The sequence below is a fragment of the Colletotrichum fioriniae genome (genome assembly GCF_027942845.1).
Source record: "Colletotrichum fioriniae strain IMI 355084 chromosome Unknown scaffold_4, whole genome shotgun sequence".
NCBI lineage: Eukaryota > Fungi > Ascomycota > Sordariomycetes > Glomerellales > Glomerellaceae > Colletotrichum > Colletotrichum fioriniae.
This window is the reverse complement of record NW_027076840.1, coordinates 3,244,996-3,265,761: the sequence shown is the minus strand read 5'-3', so window position 1 is coordinate 3,265,761 and position 20,766 is coordinate 3,244,996. Positions and strand designations below refer to the sequence as shown.

Below are 20,766 nucleotides of genomic sequence, written 5' to 3'. Positions count from 1 at the left end.
TGAAGGCTTGGGTGAGACTTTTACACATGAGCCTGTCTCCTCATGTACAGCTCATCCCTCTCACACATAAACCCGTCTACTCATGTGTACGTTATCCTTCTCACAAATCCTCACAGATCGGATCGCGTAAAAGTGTACTCGATGACCTGGATTTCATCGGGAGCTTTGCGAGGAGGAACCCTGCTGTGTAATGAGGCGACGAGAGTGTACAGCACTGTGTGACTGTGAGCCCTCGTGAGGTGGACTCGTGGATCTCGGAGAGTTGCAACTTGAGGCGGGCATGGCGGGGTTGTGGACGAGGTATCTCTTGTATGAGTGCGGCTGCCAAAAGTTACCTAAAAGCTTAGCACTCGCTTGTTGTTAATGGACTGACGGGGAAGATGAAAAACTGGGACGGGAGGAAGGGGGGGGTACCCAGGGCTGCCGAAAAGGCTTCGTTCGCCCTCGCCCAATGACGTTGACATTGTCTGTGCGTGCTGTATGCTCTTTAGCGGGCACCCAAACCGAAGCACCCACGCACCGGTGGCACCCAAGCCTTCCCCCCACCCCTGTCCCTGGTCTGCCGGATCCCTCGTGCTCTCTTTTTGCCCATCGGCGCCATCGCTCTCGGGCTGCTCGCTGCATCTTGCTGGCCGCTCTCGTCGGGGAATTCGACATTCTACCTTATGCAAAGCTTCGCCCTACCTTTACTTTGCGCGTTCAACCTGGAACCCAATATAACGTACCTTACCTTGTGCCAGCTGTACCATCCGGGGGGCACAGGGCCATCCAACCGCAAGCTCCGTGTTTCTCCCCCATCGTCTTTCTCCTTTCCCCATCTTACCTACACTCACCTACAAAGTCTACAAAGTCTACAAAGTACACCCTCCATTACCTTGGGTACGACCGCACGTATTCGTACTTTGTCACTCCGAATCCTCCTACCTCGGGTTACACCTCACATGCCCTCTCGAATTTTCTTCAACCCTTGCCTCCGAATGCAAGACGATTCACGCGATTCCGGCTTTAGCACGTATTAAAATATCCCGAGCTCCAACCGTGCGATTCTCAACTTCTTCGCCCATAACCCTTTGTCGAAACTCCTCCCTCCCCCCGATTCGAATCACCCAGAGATGACGGCGTCGACAACGAACCAAAAGTAGACAACCTCCCCCACCCCGGCACAATGCTCCTCGTATACCAGGTCGGGAGCGTCAAAATCGGAGAGGTCGTCCGCTACACCGTCACCTACACGCCCTCTCAGGACCGAATCCTGCCCTCGCCCGAGCGCCTCTACCTGCGCGTCCGCAACACCTCCGCCATTGCCCTGCGCGCCGCCTTCGTTCATGGTCCCTATACGCTGGGCGCCGCCGCCTACCCGTCCAACTTCAACCCCAACGTCAAGTTTGCGAACCCGCGCCGCTATGGCGTGCCCGAATTTGAACCCATGCTCAAGGCCGGCGGCTCGTGGGAATGCGAGCTGGTCGTGCCGGAACACATAAGGCAGAGCGCGGGTACCGGAGGTGGCGCACATTTCGGCGGCGGCGGCGGGGCATCCGGGGCACCCGGGGAAACCGAGACCGAGTGCGCCTCGTGGATCGTCGAGGTGTCGTCGCAGGTCATCTTCTCCACCTCGGCCGCCGTCGGGTACGAGGTGACCATTGCGAGGGATGCCAAGTCGCTCAACCTCAGCTCGTCGCTGCCAGTCATCGGCGGCCAGGCGCAGGTCCCGCAGCCCGGCAAAGTCGCAGACCACCAGCAGAGCATAGGCGCCAAGGACGGCCATCATCCGGCGCAGCCGAAGGGCGTCTTCTCCAAGGCGATACGGCTCAAGGTCGAGGACACGGCCGCGTTGTGGAACACCCCGCGGCTTCCGGGCTGGGACGACCTCAACATTGACCGCCTCAAGAGCCGCGCGAAAAAGGACCAGCCCGTGGAGAGCGTCGTCAACCAGGACAGGCAGACGGAGGAAAAGCCCGAAATCAAGCAGAAAAAGGTGCACCTGGTTGTCCTCACCCATGGCCTGCACAGCAACCTGGGCGCGGATATGTTATACCTGAAAGAGAGCATTGACCAGACGGTAGCACAAGCAAAGATTGATGCCAAGGCCCGGCGTGCCAAGGAGCGCGGCGACAAGACGGACAAGGGGGAAGACAAAGCCCAAGATGATAGCCCTGCAGAAGACGATGGGGACGACGAAGAGGTCATTGTGCGTGGCTTCTCGGGCAACGCAACAAAGACTGAAAGGGGTATCAAGTACCTGGGTAAGAGACTGGCTAGGTACATCCTGTCCATGTCGTACCCCGACCAGCCATTCTTGCCCTCAAAGCAGGGACACGCAGAGTCCGCCGTCTCTGCCGTTTTCAACAAGCCAGATTCAGACAGCAGCAAGGCGGCCCACAAGCACAGCACGATACACGAAAAGGAGTCGGACGAGAAGCGTCCATTCAAGATTACCAGCATCAGTTTCATTGGGCATTCCCTTGGGGGTTTGATTCAGACATACGCCGTTGCATACATACAAAAACACTCGCCCGAATTCTTTACCATCATCAAACCAATCAACTTTGTCGCCCTCGCCACACCCTTCCTCGGCCTCAGCAACGAGAACCCTCTGTACGTCAAATTCGCCCTCGACTTTGGCCTGGTCGGCAGGACGGGTCAGGATCTCGGTCTCACGTGGCGAGCGCCCACCATTGCGAGGAGCGGGTGGGGAGCCATCGTCAGCAACCTAGGCGAGAGCGCACACAAGAGGGTCATGGGCGAGGTGCAGCCCGAGTCGAAGCCTCTGCTGCGGATTCTGCCGACGGGCCCAGCGCATACCGCGCTCAAGAAGTTCCGCAACCGCACTGTCTACTCCAACGTTGTCAACGACGGCATCGTGCCGCTGAGGACGAGTTGTCTCTTGTTCCTGGATTGGCAAGGACTAGGACGTGTGGAAAAGGCACGGCGCGAGGCTGGCTTGGTTGAGACCTTGGTAGGGGCTGGCTGGGCTGAGTTGACGGGCGGCAGTCTGGCACCGACACCGAGGAGATCTAGCGCATTTCTGCCACCAGATGAGGAAGAGGTGTCGGACGACCACTCTGGGAATATCACACCTACGGCACCGACGGATGCTGTTGAAGTGCCGCAGCCACCACAAAATGCCATGGTCGAAGATGACCGAGCGAGTCTGCGGTCGGTGCCCACGCCGTTCAACGAGAGCGGCCCCGAGGGTGCCAAGGATACAAACAGCGGCCCGTTTGCCGGCTTCTTCTCCCTGTTCAAGGGCGGAGAGCAGACGCAGGCCAAGACACAACAAAAGACGCCCAGCTTGTCCAACAAGCAAAACAAGATTTACAAGCGCAGCCAGACGATCAACTTTGACGAGATCCCGCAGACCTCAGGCACAAAGGTCACTGCGGGCCACGAGCTGGAGCGAGACCAACAACACGTCGCACCGCCAAGGACGAGCTTCTTCGAGTCTGCGCACGACCTCATCAACCCCAAGATCCCGACGACGGAGTACATCATTGATCCCTCCAAGCGCCCCAGAGCAATCTTCCACGACCGCGTGTACCACCCCAGTGATATACCGCCTCCTCCGCTGAAGAAGAAGCCCACCGGGTCGCTGGCGTCTCGGAGAAGCACGTTCCGAAGGGCTGCCTCGACGGGGTCTGGCGGTTCGAGGACCAGCACGGACTCGTCGCCACACCCGTCGCAGCGCTTCTCGCACGAGGGCACGATGGACTCGACGCGAGACTACGACGACACAATCAACACGAACCCCGACAAGAGCCCCGACGAAGAGATTGACGGATCGCAGATGCGGGTCGAGGAAAAGATTGCCCGGGCCTACCACCGTGGTCTGGCGTGGCGTAAGGTGTTGGTGAAACTGGAACCCGACGCGCACAACAACATCATCGTGCGTAGGATGTTTGCTAACGCCTTCGGCTGGCCTGTCGTGAAGCATCTGGTCGACGCACATTTTAGCGATTCCGCCACGGCGAGAACGCGCGACGAGGACGAGGGGTCCGGCGAGCTTGCGCTGGACATGGGCCAGGCGCCGAATAAGTACGGCGACGAGGTCAGGGATAGCGGCGTCGAGTCGACGGGCGGCGATGGATCTGACGAGAGGCCGATTGCGGGCATGTTGTCTCCCAATTCGCAGCGGGAGGCGGCGGACCGGGTGCCGGATATGCAGGCGCCGCCCAAACGGCGCTCGTCCTCGCGCAGCTCGTCGGCCAGCCCGCCCAGGATCACACGAGCGTCGAGGCCGCAGCGGCCCGAGAGGGTTGACTCGATGACGTGGAGCGATCGGGACTGGGCGGATGACAGCGACGACAGCGAGACGACGGCGACAACGGCGAGTGTCAAGAGTCCTACGGTGGCGGAGTTCAAGGATAAGGAGGGTGCTAACCGGTCATCGACGCCGCTTGGTGGGTGGAATTGGACGGAGAAGATTGTGGGGAGGGGAGGATCGAGTCGCAAGACGTCGCCCAAGCCGGAGACTCAAGCTGACGGTAAAGCTGTCAGGGGTGATGTCGAGGCTGTTGAGGGTGTCAAGGCTGTCGAGGCTGTCAAGCCTGATGTCAAGGTCCCGATCATCAAGGCTGGCGACAAGGCCGATGTCCAGGCTAATATCAAGGCTGATGCTAAGGCTGATGCTAAAGCCGATGTCGAGGCTGGCGTCAAGAACGATGCCGTCAAGACAGATGCCGTCAAGAGCGACGATGTCAAGAGCATTGACAGCGGCGTCGACTAATGTGAGAGGAGGTGAGGGCCGGCGGCGTGCACATGAGAAATACCTACATTACATACATGCTTTTAATCGATGAGATCACGTTTTGACGACTTTGGATTGTACCATGAGACTTCATTCCGTCAAGTGACACTGATTGTGAGAGTAATGAGTGTAGTATCAATCGTCGGGCAATAACCAGAAGTCGTTGCAACCCATTAGTGGGGTACATACCTGCGCACCTAAAGACCACTGAAAGACATGTGACGGACTAACAGCAGGTAGGCGTCTGGGACCCTTGCAACATCCCGCTTGCGTCATCGGAGAGTGGAAACTCACTTACAAACATCTTCTCACTTACAAACTCGGTCTCAGAAGCCCTGATTTGCGATAGAGTAAACATATCTATTAATCATGTCGATGAGGCCGCCGTCTCTGAGAGTCCTCAATGGAGTCGCACGGATTTCTCGTCGAGGCTTCTCAACCTCACCCACGAGAACCGCCGACTTTACCCACGTTGTGAGTTTCCCGCCCCCCCTCTTCAGTTTCCCAATACTAAAAAACATCAAACCACAACCTCACAAAACACTAACACAACCCCCCAGGTCATCGGCGGCGGCGCAGTAGGCCTCGCAACATCTCACCGTCTCGCGACCCGCCCAGACACCACAACCCTCCTCTTAGAACGCCACACCGCCGTCGGGACCGAAACGTCCTCCCGCAACAGCGAGGTCATCCACGCGGGCATCTACTATCCGCCCAACACCCTCAAAACAGCCCTCTGCGTCCGCGGCAAGAACCTCTTGTATGATTTCTGCAAACGCCACCACGTCGGGCACGCCAACACGGGGAAATGGATCGTTGCGCAGAACGATGTCCAGCGAGAGGCGCTGCAGCGCGTGCATGATTTCTGTACCAAGGAGATTGGCGTCCCTGTGCGGTGGGTGGGCGAGGACGAGGCGAGGAGGGAGGAGCCCGAGGTACGAGCGCTCGCTGGCGTGCTGGAGAGTCCGACGACGGGGATCGTGGATTCGCATGGCCTGATGGTTGCGTTGAACGGGTTATTCGAGGACGCGGGGGGTGTCGTCGCCTTGAATTCTCACGTCGTGGGTGTGCGTCCCCTAGGGGAGAAAGGAAGCCAAGGGTGGGAGGTCAGCGTACGGGATCCGTCGACGGGGGAGACGAGCGCCGTCACGGCAGAGGTGCTCGTCAACGCCGCGGGGTTAGGCGCCGTGGACGTGCACAACATGATTGTACCGCCCTCCCAACGCCGAGAAATGTTCTACGCAAAGGGCAACTACTTCTCCTACTCTGGCGGTGGCGGCAGCAAACCCGCCCCCAAAGTCAAGAGACTCATCTACCCGGCCCCCGAACCCGGCGCCGGCGGGCTGGGAACGCACCTGACGCTCGACCTCGCGGGCCGGGTGCGCTTCGGGCCGGACGTGGAGTGGGTCGATTCGCCCGACGACCTGGCCGTCAACTCCGCGCGGCTGCCCGAGGCCGTGGAGGCGATCAAAAAGTACCTACCTGGTCTCGACGCCGGTGCCCTGGTGCCGGATTACGCGGGGATCCGGCCCAAGTTGGGACGGAAGCAGGCCGTTGCCGACGGCAGCGGGTTTCACGACTTTATTGTCCGCAAGGAGGACGGGTACGAGGGGTGGGTGAATTTGCTGGGCATCGAGAGTCCCGGGCTCACGAGCTGTTTGGCGATTGCGGAGCGGGTGGATGAGATTGTGTACGGGTGATGGTACGATGGGACGATGGCATGATGCTGTGGACGAAGTGGGCAAAGTATGATATGGCTGTTCATTCTGTGTCTGCGACGCAGATCCAAACCGAAACGCTACACTATCCTATGCTCTGCGGGACCATGTATTACACACGAAGAAAGAAATCAATAATCGGACCAGAGCGCATTAGACATAGTCCAACCACATGTTACAATAAACACCAAGATGACGCTGCAGACTTTTCATAGAGAATGCGTATGTAGATGTCGTCCCTCCCCAAATCATAAATCATGCAAAACTCCGCGACGCCATTACCCCCCCCCCCAAGGGCAGCTGTGTCATTTTTGGCTGTACAGTCAATGCCACCATTCCCAACGCCGGCAAAGGATATTTCAGACTTCATACTACCGCAACGTCAAGCTAGGCTGGAACTTGCGGCCCTGAATGTCGACGTGGAACTCGTAGATGCCGTTTTCCGCACCAACGTACCTAATCAGTTAGCTTCGTCCCTTTTCCACGTCAAAAGACAACTCACAAGACTCTGCCATCCTCGCTCCACGAGATCCCGGCCGTGTTATCAGGTTCGGGAGGTGCTTCGTGGACGCCGCGCTCGGCCATTCGCTGCTCGGCCCGTCGGCGCAGGAATTGGTTGCGCTCTACTTGCCGTAGGAGGTCGTGGTCGCGCTCCATCTCACGCATGTTCACGCTGTTGAGGAGCGGCAGGATTTCCCTATTACGGTCCTGGACGGCTTGCCGGAGATCCTGGATGTTGCTCTCAAACGACATGGTGTAGAGCGCTTCCAGATCTGCCCAGCCGCTGCCCGCCGGTGTCAGGCTGCGCAGACCGCTTGATCCACCACGTTGTGTAGTTGCCAACGCTTCACTCGGGTGTGTACTTGCCGGACGCCGCGGTGGGTGAGGAGCCGCCAGACCGAGGTCTCGATCAGAGTTGGATTGCAAGTCCATCATGCTGTCCCGGCCCGAGTTGGACTGCAGAATGAGACGCTGAGCCGTACGTATGCGTTCCTGCGCCCGCTCTCTCGAATCGCGAATGTTACCGAGGAGGTCGCCAATGGCCCTGGACACATTTTGATTCGAGTCATTACTCGGCTCGCCCGCCTCGTGGTCCAGGCCCCGGCGCGCTGCGATTCTCTGTGCCCTCTGCGCTTGGATGTCCCATTGCGCATTCAGCCGTGGGCGTGCCATTGTTTCGGGGTCGATACGGGCACCTCTCCCACCCATGGGAGGCATGCCCCCAAAGAACTGTGGCGATGGTTGCTGAGACGTCTGCTCGGCCATTCGCGCCGCGATTCGGTCCCTCTGCTCTCTCCGTCGGCGGTCCTCCTGCAGAGCCTCAAGCACCCGCGTCTCGTCGGGCGTGAGTGCTAGATGCTGACGCCCTGCAGCGTCGAGTCGCCGCCGCCGGCTTTCGCTGGCCTCTGGCAGGATGGATGACAGAGTATCGTTGGGTTCGCCGCGACCCTCCAGTAGCCGCGGGTCAATCGTGGCACGATCCAGGACGGGGATTTGGTCGTACTCATCGATGGCGCTTATGTCCAGAATTTGACGTTGCACAAACCCACTCCTTAGATCCGCGATACCAACGTGGCCGCGGTCTTCAGTCCAAGCCAGGAGGTCATACGGCCCAGGACAGAAAGCCATGTCGCGCACTGCGCCCGACCCAGCCATTGGCCGTGACGATGTAAAGGACGTTAGCAGCGGGTCGGCTACATCCGGATCAGTCAGGCTCGCAACGTCAAACACCGAAATGGTGCCGTATTGGGTCCCAACAGCGAGATAGGCCCCCGTGTTGGAAAAACACGCCGCAAAACTTCCTCTGCTGTCGGAACTATCGTCGCGGCGCTGGCTCTTTAGCAGAATCTTGCCACACAGCTCCCAGCGATACTCCACTTTGTCGTCGTTCCGGAATGGGCCGTTCTCATCGATTGGCGCCTCGGTGCGATGGTGAATGTACAAATAAGGATCGTCGAGGATTGCGCACAAGAGGCGACCGTCGGGCGAGATGATGGCTCGATTCACGTAGTCGGGATACGTCACTATATCCAGAGGCTCGACCTTGTCCTGATTGTCAAAGTCGCGCAAGCCGACAAGAACGACTGTCTTATCATTGTTTGCCAGGACGGCGGCGGACTCCGTGTACGCTCCGTGATGCATGGGGCCGGCTGCTGGTGGGAACCACATGGTTATGCAGTTGACGCGGTCGCGCGCGAGCTTTTGGCTCTTGGCAATAACGCTCTTGTCCAGCCTGCTGCTCATATTCAGGCGCCGCGATTGGCTGAGGAGCCCAAAGACGGTATCTTGCGGTCGAGGGGACTCGGAGTCGGTGCCCATGCCGAGGGGTAACCTCGCGTCGGGTTCCAAGTTGAGTTGCAAATCGAGGTTATTATCGTCATCGCTAGCGCTGTCCATCTGGATCGCCGTAAACTCGCCCGTCTCTCCTCCGCAACACACCCAGCCGTTCTCGGCGACTAGACATCGTGGCGAAAAGGAGAGGAACTTGACCGTCTCGCACTCCTTGGTCGTCGTGTTGAGCCGCTGGACATGGTTGCTGCCGGCGCCTCCGGGGAAGTAAACTAGGTTTCGTTTCTCGGCGCTGATGAGCGATCGTAGCTGCCAGTGTCTGTAGGTGGTTAGTACGTGAGGGATGTGGTGCGCGCGTGGAAGTGGACGACGGAGACGCACTGAGATCGGACAGGGATGCGGTAGTGTTTCCGCGGCTTCTTGGAGATCAAGTCGTTTGTCGGATAGTATCTGCAGCAGTCAGTTTGGCATAGTCGAGAGAAATTGTATTGGCGACCATACGAGACACCATCTTTCACAGCCATGATGGCTTATGGAGTGGCCAGAGGGTTTGTCCGTCGGAAAGTAAACATGTAGGTGCCGAGGCACGCGTACTGGAGCAGAGTCGCCAGTGCAATGAATCCCACCCGCGTGCTGAGCGATGGCAGTGACGACAGGCCGGTGAATACACAGCGACCGATGAAGCCGTGGGATGATTCGGGGTGTCGGATGTTTGGGGACGATGCGATGTGAATTGCGCGAGACGAGAGGCAACTTCCCGCATGACGTCCGTGTATGGCAGGAGGGGCCTGTTCTGCTTTTCGCCTTCGTCCTGGTTGGTTGGCGGCGCTCTACCAACGGATACAGTGGTAAGCTACCTCAGAAGGAGGCGACCGGGGAGTACCTCTGCAGCACATACTCTGGGGCCAGTGCCTCGGGACGGGAGCTTGGGCTGCTGCTTACCCAACGAGGCACTTTGCTTACCTTTTAGAGTCTCCTACCTTACCTAGGCACCTTGGGCAAGGTACTAGGCAGGTACCTCATTAGCAGGTAGTCCGGGGTCTGGACAGACGTCCAATCCAGTTGTTGGTTAATTATCTTAACTAAAAGACGCCCATTTTAACACGGGGTTTTCTAGCGCTTCACTGGGGCATTTTGATGTACCCAGATAATTAGTATGAAATTACCTCGATGCAACCGCAACCTATGGTAAGGTTGGCTTTTCTTTTTCATGAAAGTCGGCAAACATTCGTACAGCCTCATCCGCCAATCGTCATTTTCCATCTGAAATTGAATAGCAAATGTTGCCATTTGTAGGCCTCGTTGCCCTCCGTGACCTGGACTCGTCTCTACAGTGGTTCCTCGCCATAGGTGCAACTCAGCTGTCTTGGCTTTCAGTCATCAGGTTTGTGTCGAGAGGAACGTTGGAAGACGGGAAAGAAAAGCCAGATTCTCAAATCAAGCATCTCTCGGATGAGTGAGCACTTGTCAATGGAACCACAGTGCCGTGGGAACGCGACCTAAGTACCTCAGCCTCAATAGTTGTGATGGAGAGGTGACTTGGAGATGATCTCGGTAAGAAGACTCCTCTCTACACTTCTGAAATAAACACCAGGGTCCAGGAGCGTCCTGCTTGGACTAGGTCTTGAACGGAAAGCCAGCGCATGCAAAGAAGACCAAGTCAGCCATGTGGTGGTTTCGGAATCCCTCAATCGAACGCCACAGCACACCACCAATCAGTTTAAAGTTCTACTGAGTCTCCGGCATCTGAATCCTCCAATTCAGTATGAGGTCAAAGTACCCGAGAGAAACGTCGGATGAAAGTGGGAGTTACTACCCACATGAGCAGGACCCGAGGACTTTGACTGATGCGTTCAAATACACCCGAGGAAGGACAACAGGAAGCCGCGATGCGCCAGGTCTTGATCCGACCTCGGGGTATCCAGACCCACCATCGGGATCCACTTTTCGGGACCGGAAGCGCAGCCGTCGGGGCCTGCTGGATCGGGTGTGCCTTCCGCGCTGCCGGTGGACCTCTCCAGCTTTTCTCTGCGCACCTCAGTCATGGTGTAGTAGAAGCTGTAGTCATCTGCGGCTGCCGGCAAGAAGACGAAGTGCAGTTCGTCTTTTGAAAAGGGTCAATCTTGAGAGAACAACCATGATGGGTAAGCCGCTTAAAGACACTGGCATGCAAGACGAAGGCGCAAAAAAGTCTGCGTGCCAGGGGATGAATCGAGCAACATCAACGCGTCAGTGCCTCCGCCACGGCAGAGAGCTCAGAGACCTCAGTCTCCAGGTCAAAAAATTTCCAGCCGAGCTCCCCCTAGCTCCGTCCCTGGCCGGTGACACGTCCACTAGCGCCACGTCCATTACCTGCAATGGCCGGGCGATCCCGTTGCTTCACCGCGGTGGCTGCCATTCATTCGTCACGTGAAGCCGCGCCCCCACCGCTGAGGACCTGGAAAGCCCCAAATTTCTGGCAGTGGAGCTCCTGTAGCTCGGAATAACCGATGCCGGGGTCCCGACCTTGCGGGATTCGGTCGGCTTCTATGACCGGGGGCGCGCATCATTTTTCGGGTCAAAAAATTTCGATCTCTCCTTGCCATCATCATTTCCTCGCATCCTCATCCACCTCCTCCCTCCCCCCAATTCATCCACTGTGTACTCTATAATAACCGCTTTTCCATTCCTTTCCGCGCGCCATCTTCTTTTCCCTCCATCCCCTTTTGTTATACCCACACACAATCAGGCAAGATGATGTCTGCACGCTTCTCAAGAGCTGTACGTTTGCTCCCCAGTGACACCTGTCGCGACCCATCAGAGTTTTTTGCTAACGCGCAATAGCTTCCCAGAGCTACCAGCTCCGTCGCCCGCTCAGCCGGCTTCGCTCGCCAACCCTTTGCCTCAAAGTTTGCTCGCTACGAGTCAACATCCTCTGATGGCAAGGTCACCGGCGCCGTGATCGGTATCGATCTCGGTACCACCAACTCCGCCGTCGCCATCATGGAGGGCAAGGTTCCCAAGATTATCGAGAACGCTGAGGGTGAGCAGTCCATTGACCCATGCAACGCGCACCATCAAGCTAACAATCATCAATAGGTGCTCGCACAACGCCGTCCGTGGTCGCCTTCGCTCAGGATGGTGAGCGTCTTGTCGGTGTCGCTGCCAAGCGCCAGGCCGTCGTCAATCCCGAGAACACCCTCTTCGCCACCAAGCGTCTCATCGGTCGCAAGTTCACCGACGCTGAGGTCCAGCGTGACATCAAGGAGGTTCCCTACAAGATCGTCCAGCACACCAACGGCGACGCCTGGGTGTCTGCTCGCGACCAAAAGTACTCTCCTTCGCAGATTGGTGGATTCGTCCTCAACAAGATGAAGGAGACCGCTGAGGCCTACCTGTCCAAGCCTGTCAAGAACGCCGTCGTCACGGTTCCTGCCTACTTCAACGACTCTCAGCGTCAGGCCACCAAGGATGCCGGCCAGATTGCCGGCCTCAACGTCCTCCGTGTCGTCAACGAGCCCACTGCCGCCGCCCTTGCCTACGGTCTTGAGAAGGAGGAGGACCGCGTTGTCGCCGTCTACGATCTTGGCGGTGGTACTTTCGATATCTCCGTCCTCGAGATCCAGAACGGCGTCTTCGAGGTCAAGTCTACCAACGGTGACACCCACTTGGGTGGCGAGGACTTTGACATCCACCTCGTCCGCCACCTTGTCCAGCAGTTCAAGAAGGACTCCAACATTGACCTGTCCAACGACCGCATGGCCATTCAGCGTATCCGTGAGGCCGCCGAGAAGGCCAAGATTGAGCTGTCCTCCTCCCTTCAGACCGACATCAACCTGCCCTTCATCACTGCCGACGCTTCCGGCCCCAAGCACATCAACCAGAAGCTCACCCGTGCTCAGCTCGAGAAGATGATGGACCCCCTCATCACCCGCACCATTGACCCCGTTCGCAAGGCCCTCAAGGATGCCAACCTCCAGGCCAAGGACATCCAGGAAGTCATCCTCGTTGGTGGTATGACTCGCATGCCCAAGGTTTCCGAGTCCGTCAAGAGCATCTTCGGCCGTGACCCCGCCAAGTCCGTCAACCCCGACGAGGCCGTCGCCATTGGCGCCGCCATCCAGGGTGCCGTTCTCTCCGGTGAGGTCAAGGACCTTCTCCTCCTCGACGTTACTCCCCTCTCCCTCGGTATTGAGACCCTCGGCGGTGTCTTCACCCGTCTCATCAACCGCAACACCACCATCCCCACCAAGAAGTCCCAGACCTTCTCTACCGCTGCCGACTTCCAGACTGCCGTCGAGATCAAGGTCTACCAGGGTGAGCGTGAGCTCGTCCGTGACAACAAGCTCCTCGGCAACTTCCAGCTGGTCGGCATCCCCCCTGCCCACCGCGGTGTTCCCCAGATTGAGGTTACCTTCGACATTGACGCCGACTCCATCGTCCACGTCGGTGCCAAGGACAAGTCCACCAACAAGGACCAGTCCATCACCATTGCCTCCGGCTCCGGTCTGTCCGACTCAGAGATTGAGCAGATGGTCAACGACTCTGAGAAGTACGCCGAGGCCGACAAGGAGCGCAAGGGTGCCATCGAGGCCGCCAACCGCGCCGACTCTGTCCTGAACGACACCGAGCGCGCTCTCAACGAGTACGCCGAGAAGCTCGACAAGACCGAGGCCGACGGCATCCGTGAGAAGATTGCCTCCCTCCGCGAGTTCGTCTCCAAGAGCTTGGCTGGTGAGGGCAACGCCACCGCTGCCGAGATCAAGGAGAAGACCGACGAGCTCCAGGTCGCCTCCCTCAACCTCTTTGACAAGATGCACAAGGCCCGCGCCGAGTCTGGCGAGCAGCCCGCTCAGGACGCCAACGCCGAGAACAAGGACGAGAAGAAGCCTTAAACGGTTTGATTCTTCTTTCTTTGCATCTCAATTCCCACCTCCGCGAGTCGATAGCGACTCGCGTCAGCATGTTTGATTATCACTTTTGGGCGCGGCATAGACTTGCTTTGCTCAATGTTTGTATTCCACCTGTACTCATATTCTGGTCTCGGTTTCGTCTGATTCGAATCGAGCCGGCTCTCTCTTCCTTGTTACCCCTTTTTACAACATGTTTGTTAATACCTTGCCTGCGGTCGGCGGAACCGGCGTTGGAGCATCAAAAACATTCGCACACGAGATACCGATTCGGTATTCATGATATGATCGATTGGTATGGATCAAAGGGGATTAAGACGGGGTTGCATATGTACAAAACCAAACCGAATCTGGAGTCGTTAGACGTGATAATTCTACATCCCCTCTCAAAACAGTTAGCTGCCTTCAGACCCAGTGACACTTCCATGTTAGCAACACCGGAACTATCTTTGTGCATGTTGACAACTGCAGACAAAAAAAGTGGTGAAAGGGCTCGCCCAATTAATTGACTACTTTTATCTACCAAAACCAAACCATCCTCTTTTTTGCGCCTGCGGCTTCTCGCCGCTCTGTGCCGCGGGCTCGGCCTGACTGGGTGGTGCCTTGGCAACCGGCTCCTGTGGTTCCTTGCCCGGATAATCAATGTAGTTCCACGCCACGTCGAGGAAGATGGGCTTGACGGGGATGGCTGACAGCTTGGGCGGGACGTTGACAATGTTATGGAGGTCGATCCCGTGGGAGGGGTACTCGCGCAGCCGCTCAATCAGGGGCAGCTTCTGGGCGTCGTCCTCGCTGGAGGCCGCCGACTCCTTGAGCAGGTTTGAGAGGTGGACGAGGGCGCGGTGGCGCTGGAGCTCGCCTTGGAGGTAGGTTGCCAGGGCCTTTGCGTCCTCGGCCGACACCTCGATGCTGCGCGGGGCGTTGGGTTTCGGTTGGGAGCCCTTGGTGAGGGTCGAGGCGGCTTCCTGGGCTTCGCTGGTGGCGTGCTTGATAAGGGCCAGCGCATTGACGGTGTTGCCGATGATGGCGTGGGAGCGGGCAATGGAGAGAGACCTGTGTCGTTGTTAATCTAAGGAGAATAAGAAAGAAAAAACAGTGACATCAACTCACTTCAGAGCTTGAAAGTACTCGGCAAATGCCTCCAGCTGGTCGGCGAGCTCCTCGTCGTTGGCCACGCCGGGCAGCTCCCTCGCAGCCTCGAGACTCTGCAGGGTACCTTCGTACAGAGCAACGAGTTCCTTCAGCTTTGCCGCCTTGCGTCCGGGGGGTCTGTTCCTTGGCAATCTTGTCTGCCTTCTTGGACTTGCGAATCGAGTGGTATCTCTCCACCAGGCCGTCGTCGTTGCCCGTCAAGACGCGGTTGCGGCCGATTCGCCAGCTAATCATCTCGTAGTTGACCGCGGTTCTGGTGATCTGCAGGCTCTGCATACGGGAGTCGCTCTGGGAGACGCCCTCGCCTCGCAGCTCGTCAATCGCTTCCTTTGTGGCATCGGCGGCATCCTGCGTCGCCTCGAGGATGTCGTCGTACGCGGCGGCCACGTCCCTGGGGTCGGCATCGACGAGGGACGGCCATGTCTCGGAGAGCTTCGCCTTGGCCTCCTCTGCTCTGCCCCACGCCAGAGAGATGGCGGCGTCTTCAATCTTGACGTCGCGAGAGCGCCAGGTGAGTGTCCTGGGTGCGTTTTCGGAACCCTCGCCGCCCTTGCTGGCCTCAGCGTCCACCTGCTTCAACACACTGGGGTCGAGCTCGTTGATCTGCTGGACGAGGGCCGTATCGGATTGGGGGAACGCTCTCCTGGCGATGGCGGGAACGGGTATCGTGCGCGGCGTCTTGAGCTGGTATGCGGCGTAGCGGATCGAGGGATCGATGGTGTCGGAGAGGAGGTCCTTGAAGATGTCGCCCTTGGTGGTCGTTGCCATGGCGCTGTAGATGATGCGCGATACGGCATAGCTTCGCAGGGAGGGCTCCCAGTGCTGGTTCTCGAACTGGGCGGCACCGCGGATGTGGGCGGCGTAGGCCCGGGATTCGAGCTTGTCGTTCTGTGATGCGCCGGCCTCGGGCTGAGAGAGCAGCTCGGCGAGGTGTTCGGCCGCCTTGGTTGCTTTCTGGAGCCGTGAGACTATGTGGGATCTCGTCTTGCCGGTCATGCCTTTGGCATCCGAGGCGTGCGATGCCTTAATGGCCATGGCATTGGCCCAGGCACGCTCGCTCGTGAGAAGGAGGAGGTGGACGTATCTGGGCAGTGTCAGTCAACGATCTCTTGTCCTTGCACGTGTCGACATACTCATGGTTCTCGGCAATTTGCGAGACACCGACCTCACCCTTTTTGCTAAACTTTCCACGGTTCTTGGTGGCAATGTTGAGCTTCTTGCGGCTGTTGAGCAGCTTTTTGGATAGCTGAGTCTGGTAGGTTGCGTAGTCTCCGTAGAGGAGAGCCGCATCGCGGCCAGAGACGACAAACTTTGTGATATCCATGGCTGTCGGTTCGTCCGTTCGACGCTGGGGAGGCAGAATCGCGACAGGCCACACCAAAGGGGACGGGATGATGTCGAATCGACCTCTGCGCTGCGCGGGGGATTGGTGGGGCTCACCAGTGTCCTCTGCGCTTTCAATGTGGAATTGTCAAAATTTAGGGTGTGTCACTAAGTCCACTAACTGCACGCCCCTCGGTCATTAGGTAAGCTGGGGCGGACGCCGGGTTGAAGATGTTCCCATCGGCGCCGTGCCATTGGTTGAAGCTCCCCGAAAAAGTCCATGATGGCAGGTGGATTATGGACTGATACAGCGCTCTTTGAAGGCATCGTGCATACTTTCCGGCCGTCCCTTTGTTCGTGTTTCGCAGATCAACTCAGTAGACTCCTGTTCCCTAGGAGATCGTTTAATTGCCACCTGTGTTATCCTGCATTGAAGGCCATTCTTAGCTTAGCTCAGCTCGGGCAACACCTCGGTCGGTCGACGACGTCTTCGATTTCGCGACTCCACCCAAAACTTTTCCGACTTTGCGCGACAACACCAACGACACCCACGACCAGCATGTGCCCGAGTGCGTCTGATGTCCGCCATACATGATCGATACGTACCGTGTTGGCGACAGCTTCAATCCCAATGCTGGAGAGAACAGCGGCGACCCTGGAATCATGTACCAGTCTTCATGCTCTTCCATCCGCCACGCGACAACTTAGAAGCCAGCGCAGGTTGCACACCGGCTTCTGGCAGCATGGCGCCGCATCCATAGATATCTCCAGCTACTTGCTGGCTGTGCGTTCTCATGCTACCGAGCAACCCACCTATTCCGATCCGCCGCCAACGCCTCCCGAAACCCTCGCCGCCTCGACCTTCCTTCTCGACTTTCTCTATCCCAGCGGAACCGCCTCCTTCTTACGCAGAGCCTCCCCAGGCCTTCCTCACGACCACTTGGCGTCCATTCGACGGCTCCCACGGCGGTCCAGGCCATTCACCTCTTCCACGGTTGCGACTTTTACAACAGACCCTGACTCGCCCGAGACATTGTCAACGAACCGGGGAGACGAACCTGCTGTGCAAGACCGGCGGTACGAATACCAGCAAGACGTAGATCCGACCGAGGAAAACGACTTTGAAGCGGAAGAAGACGAAGATGGCTACGACATCACCAGCTCGCACGACACGCATAGCGGTCCATCATACGCCGGCGCCGGGTCGCGGCCCCAACTGATGAGGGACCTGATGGCCGACCAAGACACGGAGTACTTTGGGTCCATATGGCAGCTCTATTCGCAGCTGGAGCCGAGCCTGCAACCAGATTTTCGGCCCGAGATTATTGAATACCTGTACCGGTCCGCAAATGTGATTGATGCGCGAAGGGTCGCTCTCTTATTCCCCCAAATCGACGACAGCCAGTGGACCACATTGACTCTAACGTCAGTGGTCACGGCATATCTACGCCTAGGACGAGAGAAGGAAGCGTTGCGGCTATACCACACGGCGCTGGACGAGAAGGCTTTCGTATGCGGTCTGGACGAGCTGCTGGGTTATTTCTTTGCAAAGGGCGATTGGAAAACCGTCAATCAGGTTTGGGCATCGTATCACACGGTTTACCTCGCCAAAGGCATCAATTGCGGAAAGTTGCCACGGCTTGCTGCAACTCCCGACCTCGGAGCTCTCGCCATGAGCTTCGCCAAGGAGGTCGAGGCGCAAGAACCAGAAGTAGCGCAGAGACTCAGAATCTTGCTCAACAAGGCGGTAAGGCGTGCAATCCAGCAACCGTGTAAGCCAAAAGAGGCCTTACCTCTGCTCAAACTCATCGAAAAGGACCAGAGCAAGTGGTTCAACATCTATCTCTCGGAAGCTCTGGCACGAGGACAACGAGAGGGTTTAGCCGAGGTGTACCGTGTGTACCGGTCATTTCCCAAGACGAGACCACACTGGAGAATTCTCCATGGCATGTTTGATATCTTTTACCCAGAGGATGTCGTGGGCCTCGAGCAGGTCTACGAAGACTACCATACCAGCTACGGGGGGCTGGACCGTTGGGGGTTCAGGAAGTTCCTCAAGTACTACGCATCACGGGGCGACGTCAAGTCTCTAGAGCGTTTGTGGGACAACTATGTCAGCGCCTACCGTCACCGCCACGTCCTTCGGGAGCCGGAAACATTCAACTACGTCATCAACGCCTATGCGAACCTCCAGGACTACAAGAGCGCACGTCGATTCTTTGACGAGATGAGAGACAAGCACGGCGTGACACCGAATACCGAAAGCTGGAATCAGCTTCTGAAGAGCACCTACGCGAACTACGGCCTCGCCATGTCGGTGTTTGAAGAGCTCTGCGAGAGCGTATCACCCGACAAGTATTCTTTTGCCACCATCATGTCCACCTCTTCGACAGACGGAGACATCGCAAAGACCTTGCAACTTCTCGAGCGAGCGAAATCGCTAGGTATCGAGCCGGACACCACCATGCTTGAGAAGGTTATCCGGGCCTACTCTTGGCATGACCGGACGAGAGCCATGTTGTCAGTTTGTGTCGATGCGCACGCCAACAACGTTCCGGGCGACCATGCCATACTTTGGAACGCTGTTCTGCGGTCTCAAGCGCAGCGCCGCAATCTGCCTGCTGTCGCTCGTGATTTGGAGGCCATGGCGAAGCAAGGCGTCAAGTGGACGCCCGAAACCCATACACAGCTACTCCGCGCCTTGGTCCGTTGCGGGCAAACGCAAATGGCGTACAGGCTGCTACGTTCGGCTGCTTTTGAGAAATCGTTCAAAGTGGTGCCAGACCACTTTGAGACCGTCGTACAGGCCGCTCTGGACGACCGCCATTTGGGCTTGGCTCGCAAGCTAACGAAGCAGTCGCGACGGTACAAGACAAAGTCAGTCAAGGGTCGCATTGACCAAGCTCGGATCATGATGAAGCAGCAGCTGTTTGCTTACAATCAAGATCGGAATAACGCTGACGGCGTGGAGGAGTTGATGGCATGCATTCGGGATCTGGCCAACATAGTCTACACAAGCGTAGACCTAGGACCGAGTGGTTCTTCAATACGCCGCGCCGATTCCTTGCACCGCCTGCGTGTCTTGCTCGATAAGGCCATCCAGCTCTTCGCTGCGTATGGCGATTACGACTCGGTCAGAGAACTCCAGCAGCTGCAGAGGGACATCACTGCGGCCACGACCAGCTCTGTCAACAATGAAACCCCCGTCCAATGGCTATACTACATGATGAAGGAGGATGCATCCAACAAGAAGTACGAAGAGGCCCTGGCAAAGTGGAGACAAATGCATGATAGGGTCTTGGCCATTGCTCGTCCAACCGAATGGGGGGGTAATCGCAGAGCGGTTCTGCCACGGCACCGTTACCGTCTTTCCAAGCCGTTTGAGACCTTTACACGGATATGTGTGGAGCTACAGAGCAGGACGCGACTGAAAAGGGGCTTCGAGAAGCTACTTAGTTCGGGCTTCATGTTGGAGCGCCGAGCCCTGAACCTTCTGGTTCAAGGTCTTGCCCGCACGGGGGCTTGGATGGACGCCTGCAAGGTATGCGAAGAGTACCTCATGCTGAGATGGACGGGCTGGCAGCAGAATCGCATACGCGCGCAAGTCAAGAGGAACCTACCGCTAGTGACGCGTCGAGTCCAGAGCTCGTCGCAAGTGCTACGTCCTACATCGTACACCATCATCCTCCTGTCCAAGGAATATCACGATCTGCGACGCACGGCAATGTGGTCGGGCGAGGCGGTGCGCAAATTCAACACCTTTAAGGAGCTGTGTCCGCGCCTGGCGGATGCACTCAGGACAATGGTGTACACGGGCGTGGGTATTGAAAAGGAGCTCTATGGGACCCAAAAGAGGTGGCAGGAGGTGCGGCCTGAAGAGGTGCTCTCGGAAATAGGCGAACCTCGCCGCGAGGGAGGCATCCTTGGCTCGCAGACGGAGCCTTTGTCTTTTACCACGGGCGGTGTCACGATTGACGGCCTGCGGACCCGGGTTTCATCGTCATCGGTGCCTCGCGAGGAAGACGTTGGCTCTCAACCTGAGAGGACATTGTCGGCGGAACAGCCCGAGTCTTTGTCATTCACCACGGGCGGAGTCACAATCGACGGCCTGCAGACTCGGGGTTCGTCGTCGTCGGGGCAAATCCTTCTACCCCGCGAGGAAGATGTTATCTCGCAACCTGAGAACACATCGTTGGCGCAAAAGCCTGAGCATTCATCATCGTCATCAATGACCACGGGCGGAGTTACTATCAACGGCCTGCGAACCCGGGGTCCGTCGTCGGCGAGGCGACGGCCGACTAAACCTATGGGGACGTGGTGTGTATGAACAGAGATATCTTGTACAAGACTTATTAGACCAGAAATGAGTGTGTTGTTTAGAAGGCATTTAATTGCAGCGATGATTTTTTTTTATTTTTTTTTGGAGAGGTTTAACATTCTCCTCGACGGAGATAGACGATAGATGTGACAATATAACTTTTGTGTATTAACTTTCCCCAATCTAAGCTCCTTTGTATGAAACTGCGATACATCATCCACAATCAAGTCATCAATCACTCGCTATCCCATCTTTTGGAGAATGCATGATCCCTTGGACGGTGCCCACCATGGTATCCCCCATCCCCTCATTCAGCGCATCGCGACTCGCAAG

General features: G+C 57.4%; 6 protein-coding genes across 6 annotated transcripts; 4 read left to right on the top strand and 2 right to left on the bottom strand.

Moving 5' to 3' along the window:
- Nucleotides 1-1,165: 1,165 nt before the first annotated feature.
- Nucleotides 1,166-4,723, top strand: N0V96_004706 (uncharacterized protein; the record flags this gene model as incomplete). Its single annotated transcript, XM_053196572.2, has 1 exon — nt 1,166-4,723. One exon carries the CDS (start codon nt 1,166-1,168, stop codon nt 4,721-4,723), a length of 3,558 nt encoding a protein of 1,185 aa, XP_053045973.2.
- Nucleotides 4,724-5,113: 390 nt separating this feature from the next.
- Nucleotides 5,114-6,444, top strand: N0V96_004705 (uncharacterized protein; the record flags this gene model as incomplete). The annotated part of the gene is made up of 2 exons (XM_053196573.1): nt 5,114-5,218; nt 5,305-6,444. The coding sequence occupies 2 exons, from the start codon at nt 5,114-5,116 to the stop codon at nt 6,442-6,444; spliced, it is 1,245 nt and encodes a 414-aa protein (XP_053045974.1).
- Nucleotides 6,445-6,960: 516 nt separating this feature from the next.
- Nucleotides 6,961-9,275, bottom strand: N0V96_004704 (uncharacterized protein; the record flags this gene model as incomplete). The annotated part of the gene is made up of 3 exons (XM_053196574.2): nt 6,961-9,070; nt 9,133-9,201; nt 9,253-9,275. The coding sequence occupies 3 exons, from the start codon at nt 9,273-9,275 to the stop codon at nt 6,961-6,963; spliced, it is 2,202 nt and encodes a 733-aa protein (XP_053045975.2).
- A 2,209-nt stretch (nt 9,276-11,484) lies between these two features.
- Nucleotides 11,485-13,625, top strand: SSC1 (Hsp70 ATPase ssc1; the record flags this gene model as incomplete). The annotated part of the gene is made up of 3 exons (XM_053196575.1): nt 11,485-11,511; nt 11,575-11,773; nt 11,830-13,625. The coding sequence occupies 3 exons, from the start codon at nt 11,485-11,487 to the stop codon at nt 13,623-13,625; spliced, it is 2,022 nt and encodes a 673-aa protein (XP_053045976.1).
- A 530-nt stretch (nt 13,626-14,155) lies between these two features.
- SRP68 (signal recognition particle subunit srp68) lies at nt 14,156-16,116 on the bottom strand (the record flags this gene model as incomplete). Its single annotated transcript, XM_065757196.1, is given in 4 exon segments — nt 14,156-14,693; nt 14,751-14,845; nt 14,865-15,876; nt 15,926-16,116. The coding sequence occupies 4 exon segments, from the start codon at nt 16,114-16,116 to the stop codon at nt 14,156-14,158; spliced, it is 1,836 nt and encodes a 611-aa protein (XP_065614409.1).
- A 630-nt stretch (nt 16,117-16,746) lies between these two features.
- Nucleotides 16,747-20,442, top strand: N0V96_004701 (uncharacterized protein; the record flags this gene model as incomplete). The annotated part of the gene is made up of 1 exon (XM_053196577.1): nt 16,747-20,442. The coding sequence occupies one exon, from the start codon at nt 16,747-16,749 to the stop codon at nt 20,440-20,442; it is 3,696 nt and encodes a 1,231-aa protein (XP_053045978.1).
- Nucleotides 20,443-20,766: the final 324 nt, after the last annotated feature.